This window comes from Callorhinus ursinus, unplaced genomic scaffold, assembly GCF_003265705.2.
Source record: "Callorhinus ursinus isolate GAN/ISIS: 27379988/994484 unplaced genomic scaffold, GSC_fseal_2.0 scaffold44, whole genome shotgun sequence".
Taxonomy (NCBI): Eukaryota; Metazoa; Chordata; class Mammalia; order Carnivora; family Otariidae; genus Callorhinus; species Callorhinus ursinus.
Genome location: NW_027397106.1, coordinates 2,578,232 through 2,591,034, shown reverse-complemented (window position 1 = coordinate 2,591,034; position 12,803 = coordinate 2,578,232). Strand labels below are relative to the sequence as shown.

Below are 12,803 nucleotides of genomic sequence, written 5' to 3'. Positions count from 1 at the left end.
CTGGCAAATATTTTCTGAGAACATCACGCCCACACCCTGACTCCAGGGCTAGCCCCTCCTGTTTCTGTTCTTAAAGACTTCCAGAAAAAAATATGTATATATATATCCTTGGCTTCTCACAGCCACACTGCCTCAGGGCAACATGTCCCTGCTCCAGGAAGCTTCTTTTTTATCATTTCCCAATCTCTCCCTTTTCTGGTATCTTAAATCAGACAGGCAATGAGTAATAGCTCCTGGCTACCCACTTCTGCCAAAGCTTGACATTAAACACACACCGCATGTTATAAATTGCAAATGAAGTTTATTGTGCAGACACCAAGACCACAGCACTTTAGATGCAGAGCCAGCAAGGTGGGCTATATACACAGAAACATGTTTCCCTGGGGGCAGGGCCACGAGAAAGGTGCAGGCTTTGAAATGGGGCCCTCAACAGAACAGTCATCAGGAGAAGGACCACCAAATGGGCAATGCAAGGAGGGGCCAGGAAAGGGGGCACGGCTGGATGTACAAGGCCAAGCAACGCAGAGTCTTCCCTAGGGCTCAGAGGGCGTCACTGGCTCCCACTAACTGGTTTGGAGAGAAGGTATTTCAAACATGGTGTGTGGGCATCCTTTTCCTCCAAGATGCCACCAGAGGTGGATGACAAGCTTTGACTTGCTGTCGATTGGATGTACAGAGACAGGCTTCTACATTCTAAAGTGGAAGAGTCAAGAGGGGAACTCCATCCTTATCTAAAAGAGAAGGTCACGCTGGAACCGTAACCTTCACCTGAGCCAGAACCACCCTTTTCAGAGCTGGAACCTCCTCTAGAGCCACCTCCAGAGCCGTATCCCCCTCCAGAACCATATCCTCCTCCAGAGCCGGAACCTCCTCTGGAGCCGCCTCCAGAACCATATCCTCCTCCAGAGCCGGAATCTCCTCTGAAGCTGCCTCCAGAACCATATCCTCCTCCAGAGCCGGAACCTCCTCTGGAGCCGCCTCCAGAACCATATCCTCCTCCAGAGCCGGAACCTCCTCTAGAGCCGCCTCCAGAACCATATCCTCCTCCAGAGCCGGAACCTCCTCTGGAGCCGCCTCCAGAACCGTAGCCCCCTCCACCGCCACCTCTGGAGCTGGATCCTCTGCCTCCCGAGCTGTAACTGCCACTTCCAGAGCTGTAGCCTCCTCCTCCAGAACTGGATCCTCTACCTCCAGAACCATAGCCTCCAAAGCCGGCCTTGGATGCCACACTCGAAGACATGGTGCTGCTGCTCACAGCTGCAGAGAGAGATAGTGTCCTCATGGAAATTCTGACTGCCTCGGCCTGCGTCCTCCCATTACACCACCATGGCCCAGGAACACCCCACTACTTACACACAGTCACGTTGCTACTGAGGTCTCCAGACATCCTGTCAGGGAGAGAGAAAATAGCTCATGGTGGGGCCCTTAGACTCTGTGTCCATATTGTTCTAGAGCTTCCACCTGCGAGCATGCACCTTGACCATCAGCCACCAGGGCCTTCCAGAGGCCCCTCTCTCCCATGCTGCCAGATCACAGAGATGGGCAGGCCCCACGTTTGTCCACAAGGCACAGCAGCCCAATGCATGCCAATTTTTTGCTCAGATGAAAATGATCAAAAGGCAAATTCACTTCTGATTTGCAAACCATTTTTGAGTTTAAATCCATGATACTGAGTCTGATATTCTGAACCCAAGCCATGCTAGAAATTTTGAAACGAGGCTGCACTGCGAGCATCCAATTCAGAAAGAACTACAACTCTGTACAGCCTCCCCATTCTACACCCTCCTGCCCCCGCCTCCTCGGCTGCATCAGAAATCTCTCCCACTTCTTCCTGCAGGCTGGGCATAGGAGGCATGGCCTCGAAGACAAGTGCAGAGCAATAGCCTAAGCAAAGCAGCTCCTTCCCTGTCATGCTGGCTTGCTGGTGGCCTGGGGTAGCTTGTCCCCTTCCGGTTGCTTCAGCCAGATGAAATCACTGGGGATGCTACTACCACGGACAAAGGGCTCAGACAAGGTCCTCAAACAGAGGAAGGAAAGGTTCCCTCGGGGCGGTTAGCAAATGATTCAGTTTGTCACCCAGGAAACCTGCACAGAACCAGGTCTGGCACCTGCTGCCGGGGAACAGCCAGCCAGTCAGGCCTCAGCCAGTCAGCACCTTCCAACGTGGTCCCCGGGCTCCGGCTCACAAGGTGGAGGGAGAAGACACCAATGCACCCTGCTTACCCATAAGCCAATGTTTCAGGCTGTCTAGGACTAACCTGTTTTCACAACATTTTATTTTCTCTTTCAGAAAAAAACAAGATTAATTTATTGCTTAATTTAATCTGCCTTGATAGTCATTCTGTATTGATAAATCTACAGCTGTATACTAAATGCTTTGGGTCATGAATGGCTGCTTGAGGAACATCGTGATGTCAGCTCTCAGCTGTCAGAAGGCCCTGCTCCACCCCCAGCTTTCCCTGCCTTGGCCTCCAGCCCTGGTCCTAGGAGAGAGCGGCTTCTGCCTCCCCAGTGCCCCGCACCTGCACTCCTCGCCCTCCAGCAGCTTGCGGTAGGTGGCAATCTCCACGTCCAGGGCCAGCTTGACGTTCATGAGCTCCTGATAGTCACGCAGCAGCCGGGTCAGATCCTCCCGGGCCTGTTGCAGGGCAGCCTCCAGGTCAGAGAGCTTGCTCTGAGCGTCTTTGAGGGCGTGCTCTCCCTTCTGCTCAGCATCTGCGATGGCTTCTTGCACACTCTTACACTGGGAGAGAGGGAGAAAAGGTTTCTGTTGGTCTGGAGAGTGGAGTCTGCCTGGCACGGGGGGAGGGGGAGCGGGTGTGTTCAGGGTGTGGGAAGCCAGACTCACTGGCCCTGGAAGGGTTGGGTCCCTCCGGAGTTAATGCAAGGCACAAACAATGATGCTAAGGCCTGTTGTCATTTCTGGGGCATCGTCTATCAGTCACCTCTGCCTGGACCCTTATGCTTTCCCCGTACTGAGCTTTGTCCTCACAACACAGGGCATTATCCCAGCTTACAGCTGCAAATGAAAACATCCGACATGGACCACTTCACAGAACTTCTCTGCCCCTGGAGTCAACTCTCTGCCCCACATTGTCTCTTCCAAGCTAACCCCCACCGGCTGGCCAGCTCCCTGCTACACCCACTGCCCCACCACCACACCACTGCCCGTGCTTGGGGCCGGTGCCAAGCACGGAGGCCAAGCTCCGCCTCCAAACCCCCCCCCCAGCCAGATGACCTTGTGCTTTATTTGTTATCACTCTCTTTCATTTATAGAGACAATCCGAAAGGTAACACACTTCTTTCCCTGCCCTAATCCTCACTTTGGAATGTCTCTTAGACCACCATAAAAATTGTTACAAGCCTTAAATTATGTTATGCTCGATGTTTGGCATCAACATATGCTAGATTAGAATTACTCAGTTTCTCCTCTCTCTCTCTCTCTCTCTCTCTCTCACACTCACACACTCCCACCCCCCCCACACACACACACCCATACACGACCTCCGCCCCCCAGCAAGCCCCACGCAACCCCTGGAGCTGCGCAGCCCTCAGAGCTGCGCCCACCTGCTTCTTCACGTGGGCGATCTCCCCTTGCAGCCTCTGGATCATGCGGTTCAGCTCACTGATCTCCATCTTGACCTCCTTCAGGCTGTCTCCGTGTTTCCCCGCCGTCACCTGGAGCTCTTCATACTGTACGGGAAGAGGAGGACAGTGGCAGCTTGGAGGAAGCCTGGCTTGAGCCAAGGAAAGTCTAATACAGGGTGGGTCAACCAAGCTGCCTTTGTGAGCAGTGGGGGACCGTCTCACATCCCCAGAAGGACTCGGTGCCATTCTCAGTTGAGGGCAGTTTTGGTCCTGTGGACACTCTTGCTTGGGAATGATGCCCAACTTCCATTAGACAAAGACACCCGTCAGCTCACTGGTCACTTTCCAGCCGAGGTGAAACCCAGCTTTTTAGACAAAGCTGTGGTTCTCTCTGCTCTCCGGGTACTTGCCTTGCTGTGGTAGAGCGCCTCGGCCTCGGCCTTGCTCTTCTGGGCGATCTCCTCGTACTGGCTGCGGACCTCGGAGATGATGCTGTCCAGGTCCAGGCTGCGGTTGTTGTCCATGGACAGGACGACGTTGGTGTCGGTGATAGTCTGCTGCATCTGGGACAGCTCCTGCAACACAACGCGAGGCCCGGCCATGGCTTCCCTGACCATAGCCAGGGCAGTGAGGAGGCATCCCCCTCCCCAGAGTTAGGGAAATACAGACTCTCAGACTGAGCTGAGTGGGGTACGATGGGCGGGATGAAAGTGAGATAACCACCAGTCCCCGCCCTCTGCCGAGGGTGCCCAGGGAATAAGGGGAGAGGAGTCTATTTCTGAGCCCCCTGCTGGATGGCCTTCACCATGTAGACAAGGTTGATAAGTCTGATGCCCCCAGAAAGAAGCATGTGGATGACAAATGTTTCGGAAGATGTGTGTACACATGGGCACAGAGGGGAGGTCTGAAGCACGTTAGACACAGGGATGGGAAAAGGACAGCTCTCTGCCTAAGGGCAGCAGGACATTTGAGGAACGAAGTGAAGGGAATTTGTCCCGGGTTTCCCGAGCCTTCCTTCATCAGAGAAGATAGTTCTCTCCTCCAAGACCTACACCCCCAGAAACCCCTAGGGGCCTGGAATGGTGGCAAGTGGGAGTCAGTCAGTCCATAAAACCCACTCATCCCACCTTTTCACCCGTTGGGAAGGACTGCTTTGATGGGAAGAGCGAGAAGCAAGGGTCTCTCCAGGAGCAGCCTCCTTACCGCCTCAAAAAGGAATTTCATGAACTCAAGCTCCTGGGTCAGCACATCTGTCTTGGCCTGCAGCTCCACCTTGGTCATGTAGATCTTGTCCACGTCCTGCAGAAAATGTGAGGAGTTTCTGGAGAAACTCACGCACGGCTCAAGGTATGGGCCCCACCCTCTCTCTGTGTCTCTCTTCCACCCAGTCCCTGTCAGTGGCTCTCCAACATCCCAGGCATCTCAGGTGAGTCACGTCTCCATGGGGCATCATTTGGCACAGAGTCCACAATGTATCTCGACTACGGGCCAGGTGCCCTCGTTCCCTGCTCACGTTCCTCAAGACCATCAGAGCTCAGGCGGGACGAGCTTTGTCAACCATTCTCTCCCTCCTGCTTGAGACACTGTGTGTTCCTACTATGGAGCCTAATGGCCTCTGTGGCTTTTATCAGCCCTCAACTCTCCCTCCTGTCTGTCCATCCCACCTCACCCGAACTTCTCTGGATTTTACACCAAAGCTTCTGCAGGAACTGGGCTGAGAAGCCACATCTCTGCCTTCTAGCCCAAACTCGTCAGCACAACTGACAACATCTTTAGGCCTTCTAAGGGAGGTCCATCCCTTCCTCAGCTCTTTAGAAGACAACTGAAGTGCTTTCTGTGTTTGCATCTTGCAGGGCGCAACATAAGCTTGAAGGAGGTTATTGGTGAGAATGCTCCAGCAAATCTGCAGAGCAGCTCCAGAAGCTTGAACTGCAGAGACACTTTTGTTTTCAAGAGAATCAGCGGAGGACCTGCTTCACCCTTTTCCCTTAGTTACTGCTGTTTCCACTCAGAGTTGTTCTCCAGCCTGTCTGCCTGGACCCGGTGGGCTTCTGAAGCCTCCTCAGTCCCACCCAGCCATGACATTCTCTTGCTCACCTTTTTAAGGGTCACAAAATCATTCTCGGCAGCTGTGCGCTTGTTGATTTCATCCTCATACCTGTGGGGACCCGGGGACACAGCTGTTAGATGAGTTCTACTTTGTTTACTTTTTTCTTTTCCTTCTCCTACTGGACTCATCCCCAAATCCTCCACTCTCTAAGAGTATAAAACACTCCTTCACTCTCCAAAGGGTAACTATGATGTCCCAAATAAGGATGCTTTTCTATAAATTAACTCCCAAACATGTGAAGAAAACATGATCTCTAAAGCCCTCAATGTCTTCCTCACAAATAATCGGCACACACAAATTATCACCACAAATGCAATGGGGACATGAGTGGCCTCCTGGGGGAACAACCAGATGGCTACGATCAATATTTATTTGGTATTTACTCGGCCACCTACTTCTTCCTAAAATCCTCAACAAGATCCTGAATGTTGTTCAGCTCTGAATCTTGGGATGTTCGTTCTGCAGAGAGCGTATCCACGTATTTCTTCAGTTTGGCAATGTACGCTTGAAAGATGGGCTCCAGGTTGGTGGTGCGGGTGCGCACATCCAGCTGCTGCAGCAGCTCCCACTTGGTCTGTAGCACCTGGTTCTGCTGCTCCAGGAACCGCACCTATGGGGACCAGAGGAAGAGCACAGGAGCTCTGGGTTGCCCTTCCCACCAGCGGGACTCATTTGCCAGAGACAGCTCTGACCCTGCTTCGGGACATAAAGAAGTCTACTCGGCTTTGTGCTCCCAAGCTGGATGCCGGATCCAGCTCCAGCTCCCTGCCTCCACACTTGGAAAGTTCTGTAGACTCCTAATGTTACATCTGGTACTTCCCTCACAGAGAACTCTTTTTCCTACTTCACTGCCCACTATCTTGTTTGCAGCTGGTCCCGAGACTCCAGGCCATTTCCCTCTCCCATCCTAGCTGAATTCCCAGCAAAAGTGCCATAAAGTCTTGGGCAAACCAAAAATAGGCATCCACTGGCACTGCTCCTAAAGGTGCTGAGTGTGAGAGCACCGCAGGGCAGGGCTCCTCGGTCTTACTTTTAAGAGCCTCGTAAATTTCTTAGGCAAGTTCATCTGCCTTGAAATAGGACAAAACCCTGTAATGCTCAAAAGTGACACCAATAAAGACTTTACGGGTCACAAAACTGAGAATGCTTCTCTTAAAGGCAGGAATTTCGTTCATCCCCAAGCAGGTTCAGCTTCCCAGAACTTAAGAGAGTAATGACTTCCAGGGAAGGAAAGACTATCTCAGAAGATGTTTTACCAACAACTTCTTCCAACACCTGCTGCCACTTGGCCTGAACTACTCAGTCCATTACTTGTCTATATCAGTTTTCCCATGATTTTCAGAATTTTCCATAAATCTTACTTATTTAGGCTGAAACAATAAAGCCAAAGGCATACATAATTCCTAACTGCAGACTGTTTCAGAAGACGCAGCCCAGGAAGCTGGCCTCTTTCCCATTTGGGAAATAAGCCAGGCTAGTCTGACTACACCAAGGGCTCCTAAAAGAAACAGGAGTGTTTCCTATGTGTTGTTTCCTTTCCAGTGAGTAGTGGAAGTAGGGCATCCTGAGCATCAGATGGAGCAAACTTCTCATGACTCACCTTGTCAATGAAAGAGGCAAATTTGTTGTTGAGCGTTTTGATCTGCTCCCGCTCCTGAGACTTCACGTTCTGGATCTCTGGGTCAATTTTCACGTTGAGAGGCTGCAGGAGGCTCTCGTTGATGGAGACTTCGTGGATGCCTCCACCAGGGAATCCTCCAGGCCCACCGCCGCCAGGACCCCCAAAACCTCCAAAGCCACCGCCACCTCCAAAGCGGCCTCCTCCAAAGCCACCGCCGCCAAAGCCGCCACCTCCAAAACCGCCTCCTCCAAAGCCGCCTCCACCGAAGCCGCTGCCTCCACCGAAGCCGCTGCCTCCACCGAAGCCGCTGCCTCCTCCGAAGCCACCTCCTCTGCCACCAAATCCACCACCGGAGCCAAAACTTCCACCTCCTCCAGCCACACTAATGGAGATGCTCTTGGTGCCTCCAAGGCCAACAAGACTCCGACTGCCAAAGCCGCCACCGCCGTAGCCCCCTCCGCCACCACCATGGCGGCTCAAGCAGGAGAAGCTAGTGGCCGATCTCCGGCTCCCACCGGAGAGCACGGCTGAGCCGCTGCTAAAGCCCCGGAATCCTCCTCCTCCTCCTCTTCGAGATCTGCAGGAGATCTGACAACTCATGATGCCTCTGCCCAGCGAGGAAAATTGAGGTTTCCAAGACGAGTTAAGGCTGGAGACTATGCTCTGCTGTCGGGAGACAGTCAGGGTCCCCTTTTATACCTGCCAAGTAGGTGTTGGTGTGCATGGGTGTGGGCACACTTATGCATGGGTTTGGTCTGCCTGAAAGCTACGCCTGGTTAGTGATTATCAAGCTAATAGCCATTAAAAGTCTGCTAATCAGCTCTATCCCCAAACTTGCTTTGACTGCAAACTTCTGTTTATCTGGGCATCTGTCATGCAATTCGATTTTTGTGAAATCATCAAAAGAGGAGATCAGAACGTGGGTTTCTCAATCTGAAAGAAAGACCTTCTGCAGAATGCTGTTCCCTGCTCTGGACCAATCCAAAGGAGGGCAGCTACCACCGGGCCTGTGCTGGCTTGCCACCCGGTGAGGCTGATGAAAGAGGCGACAGGTTTATTAACTACAGGGGCCCCTCAGTAGCAGCTTCAGAGTCCTTGCTTCTCCCTCTGTTCCAGGAAGAGTGTCAACAAGTGCTTTTGGGGAGTACAGATGCAACGTGGGCAAGTATGCATACTCTTACAGAAAGAAGTTGGCCTAGGATGCTTCAAAAGAGTTGTCATTTTTCAAAATACCTTGACTCCTCCCCATACCACACCAGGAGAACACAAGAGCCAGTCACTGAGGAGAGGAGAATTCTCTTTCTTGTAACTAGAAGTCCTTACAGCTATCAACCCTGTCATTTTTTGACATGAAAACCCAGAGGCTGAGGGACTTAGGGAAAGCCTCTCTATTCCTGGGTCTGTCTGACTCTGGGCACCCAACAAAAGGTTGCCATCAAAGGCTTTCCATAACTCTGAGGTCCAAGTGTACATTGATGTAACCAGTCAGCAATCACGTATTATCGGGTGATTCTGCTAAGCGGCCAGGAAGTCCGACTTTTCAGGATCACCAGGGAAGGATAAGTATCAGAAAACCCATCAAGTCACCAAATGCAGAGAGAGCATCCACTCCTAAACTCAATCGCAGGCCTTCCTTTGCCTGTGTGGCCAGGCACGTGAGTACTGGAATGGAATTTAAGGTCAGATGATCTCAAGTGTGAGTCCCAGTTTGTGATTTCCTGGCTCTGTGACTTTCAATTCAACATTGAGGCTCTGTACTCTTAGCTATAAAATGAGAAATTCACGCAAAGTGTTTTGAAAACCTTGATATGATACAAATGTTAGATATCACTACTATTTTGGGTGAAGCAAAGCTATCTCCTTCTCCTTCCTGGTGCTAAGGCCGTGCATTCCACGTCGGCCCATGAGTTACAGAACCAGCATTTCTCAGGGCCCAGGACAGAGAGAGCATAAAATAACATAAAAAAACATAAGTTTTAAGTTTAAGTCTCAGTTTCACTGTATTTTAGCTAAATGGCCCTGGGTCATTCAAAATGCTCTTTGAGCCTGAATTTCCTCATTTCCAAAAGCGAATAAGAAGAAGAGTATGGCAATTGCAAAAACAGAACAGAACATGTACCTATGGGCCAAATGCAGCTCCTAGTTAGTAGCAGAAACTCAAGAATTGTCATTTCCCTTCTCCCAGCCCCTCCCCACCATCTCCGATCCTGTGTCTTAACTACGTGGCTGGAGCAGGGATGAGGGTGAAGAACAGGGAGCTAGCTGTTCATGCTACTTGGTTTGCAATAAGAGAATGCTGAAGGAAGCAAACCCATGTGTCTCCTTGATTTTTTTTTCCCCAATCTGGCTTATATAATCATAATCATACAAATAAATCCTGAGGCTTAAAGCTTAGGAGAGAACCTCAATCCAAAGTCAAACATGTCCTTATCTGTGGATATCTGAACAACACCCTAATTGTCCATTACTCCACCATGACTGTGTCCAGGCCACGCCAGCTTCAGGGGCATCTGAGTCCCTCTGTGAAGGAAAGGAAGGGACATTTATTGAGCATCTACTATGCCCCAGGCTTGTGCCGGGCACACAATCTGCATGTGTTCCTGCTCTATGATTCTCCTTTTACTCCAAGTCTCCCTTGCCATTCTCTCCACTGGGCACCTTCCCTTTCTAGACCCATTTGCCAGTTTTTGAAAGTCAAGTTGAAGATGGAAAGTCCTCCTTTTCCCTTGAAATGTGGAGGGTAGAATTAAGTCAACTTCGATGTCATATACCATTTTACTTCCATAGTTTTCACTTTACCTTTTACATAATCTCCATGTGCTTAAATATTAGTTAACACTTTATTTCCGTAGTTTTAAACTTTATCTTTTATGTCATTTCAGTGTGCTCAGCCAGATAACATGTCCCACATTCTCTAAGAGAGTGCAGTGGGAGTGAAGACTCAGTTCTGGCTGTGATTTGGTGGCTGACTTCCCCTGTGATCCTCAATGCCTTCACCTATAAAATGGAAACAATATCCCCCACAGGGATACTGACCTGTTGGTGTAATGGGTTTTAAGCTTTGCTACCTCTGATAACAGAAAAGGGATCATCCTGTAGGACAAAATCCTTCTTTCAACAAGCTGCCAGCAAGCACAGACCCCTAAATGCTTTCCCTCATAAGTTTTCAAAAGCCTCTAACCTGGCCAGTGGAGCAGAAAGGCAAGCCCCCAGTGTGAAGGGAACTGTTCAGCCAGTGAGAAATACACATGGATGCTGAGGGCAGACTCTCCTGGTAAGACTGAATCCCCTCTGCCCACACTCCCGTGTACCTCTCTCACAGTCCGTCTCGTCCTCCTTGTGCTGCAAGCCACGTCCCTGGACGTGAGCCAGGGTCACATTCATTTTTACCCCAAACCTCCAACCCCTCAGCGCAGAGCAGTCATTCACAGAATGAGCCTACGGATCCAAAAATCATGCTTAGGGTTTGGGATTGGGAATTGGCAGCCTTCCCTGACATGGAAATGTGATGCGAGCAGTGCTTGAGTCTTCACAGCCTGCCCTGCACCTGTTCCCCAAAGATCCCACCTGGACCTTGTCTCAGGCTTCTGACTCAGCCCCGTCAGGGAGGGGCTCCCCTCCACAGGCCAGAAAGGTGAATGTCTCCTTCCAAGGACTCAGAGCATCGCTGAACCAAGCTGCCGAGACCAAGTGCTTGGATTTCAAAAACAAAACCAACAACAAACCCTCCTCTTCCAGTCCCGGCTGCTGAGTTTGGGGTGCTCTAGGGACTAACAGCCATACAGAGCCCAGTAACATCAAAAAGTTCAGAAAACCCTCAAGCTGGAAACAAGCCATCCACAGGCCAGCCTGCAGCAGAGACCTGGAAAGGCAGCAGATGTTCCGTCCCCGTCCCCGCACGGGTTGCTAAGCAGGGCATACTCCATCAGAGTGTCTAGATGGGGGCACAGGGGCCAAAGGAAAGTGGGACAGGGGGCTTACAGGCTCTTAGCAGGAGCCACTTGTTCAATATCTCCTCTGGGATACTTTATTACCAATGAATATCTTAACTCTGCTCACTCAGTCATTAGTCCCAGGGTCATCCATTGCAGCCCGGACCCCTCCTTTCCTACCTTTTTCGGGTTTGTTTGTTTGTTTGCTTTTGCCATGAACCCCATGGCTATTGATTTGAAGGCGTCCTGGCCAACCTGGTTGGAACTGAGAAGCCAAGGCTGGTGGACAGCCAGGCACCCACAGCATGAAGTGCCTAACATTCCACTGTGTGGACTCCATTTTGGAATGCAGAGTCCTTGGAACATACCACGTAACAGGCTTATCAGGAAACCAGAGTGTGCCCACTGCTCAGAAGCAGCGTAGACCCCAGAAACAGTAGGGTAAGGGCAAGGACACTGCCCAGGGCACGGCAGGGCCTCATCGCATATGCTGCTGGAACTCCAGCACACCATCACGAAATGAAGCCTCCAGCATAGCGCCTGACCCACAGCAGGCACTCAACAATATCACTTCCTTTCCCACGGCTGTGGCCATAGAGGTCACATGTAGTTCTCCTTTTTCTACTTGGGAATTTTCTAATTCCCAGTAGACCTGCGCCAGACAGTGGGAGGTTACCCCTCCCTGCTTCGTTCTCCACCGGGTCAGTGCACGGCCCCGTGAGCTCAGTTCTGTCATGGCTACCTGCGCCTCGCAGAGACAGGTGTCCAGGCGCGTCCGGGCCGTCTGGTTAGTGATACCACTCCGACGCGTCTGCCTGTAGGTTCTCACCTGCAACACGTCTTCACTCACAACACAGAGAGCTGGAAAATGGGTCTTCATGGAAAGTACTTGCTGTCCCCAGCCCCAACCCTCGTTCCGGCCTGTTTCCCAGACCACGTTTTCCTCCCATGCTGACACCAATGTTCTTACTCTTGCCCTTCAACCGTATAGCCATGCCAGCATGGAAGGACAGACAGCCATCAGATAGCCCCTCCCACCCTGGCTGCGATTTCAGGAAAGCGGGGGCATCATCGGTACACCACTCAGGCCTTCCTCACAGTTCAGAGATTCCTCCAGGCTTCCCCAGATCTAATGCTGCCTCCTTCTTCCCCTACCCCTCACTGTCGGGGTGCCTTCCTGCTAATTTGGTATGACACTGCTGTCATTCGCCCTCAGCGCCTCTACCTGGATGCCTGCCCTTCCTTCAGCAGTGCCCCATCAAGCTGTCAGCCCACGTGTCCGCCCACCCCCAGCCCCCATCTCACACTTCCCCATCATTAAACCTGACCCCCCATGTGACCTCTTTTATTTCTTTCAAGGCCTCCTGTGTTGAGCTGGCTGGGGATGATGGTAGGAGGAGGCAGGTGAAGAAACCTATCCCCTCTCAAAAAACGAGAGGGAGAGAAAAGCATGAAAACAAATGGAACCGTGGACAACCCAACAAATCACCTCTCATTTCAGGAGATTCCTGCTCCTCAGTGTGGCAACAAAGCTCTTCAAGATGCCTTCAGA

General features: G+C 51.5%; 1 protein-coding gene across 1 annotated transcript; it reads right to left on the bottom strand.

The window, feature by feature from the left end:
• Positions 1 to 727: 727 nt before the first annotated feature.
• KRT2 (keratin 2) lies at positions 728 to 7,919 on the bottom strand. The gene is made up of 10 exons (XM_025883132.2): positions 7,610 to 7,919; positions 7,299 to 7,576; positions 6,094 to 6,308; positions 5,686 to 5,746; positions 4,792 to 4,887; positions 3,999 to 4,163; positions 3,568 to 3,693; positions 2,523 to 2,743; positions 1,354 to 1,388; positions 728 to 1,257 (listed from the first exon to the last, which is right to left on the bottom strand). The coding sequence occupies exons 1-10, from the start codon at positions 7,917 to 7,919 to the stop codon at positions 728 to 730; spliced, it is 2,037 nt and encodes a 678-aa protein (XP_025738917.2).
• Between the last annotated feature and the right edge of the window lie 4,884 nt (positions 7,920 to 12,803).

Excerpts from the sequence above, each read along its gene's own strand:
- KRT2 (XM_025883132.2), bottom strand. The coding sequence starts at position 7,919 with ATGAGTTGTCAGATCTCCTGCAGATCTCGAAGAGGAGGAGGAGGAGGA. Across the intron at positions 7,577-7,609 it reads CAGCGGCTTCGGTGGAGGCA|GCGGCTTTGGAGGAGGCGGT; the intron begins GCGGCTTCGGTG and ends GCTTCGGTGGAG. Across the intron at positions 1,389-2,522 it reads CTGGAGGGCGAGGAGTGCAG|GATGTCTGGAGACCTCAGTA; the intron begins GTGCGGGGCACT and ends TCTCCCTGACAG.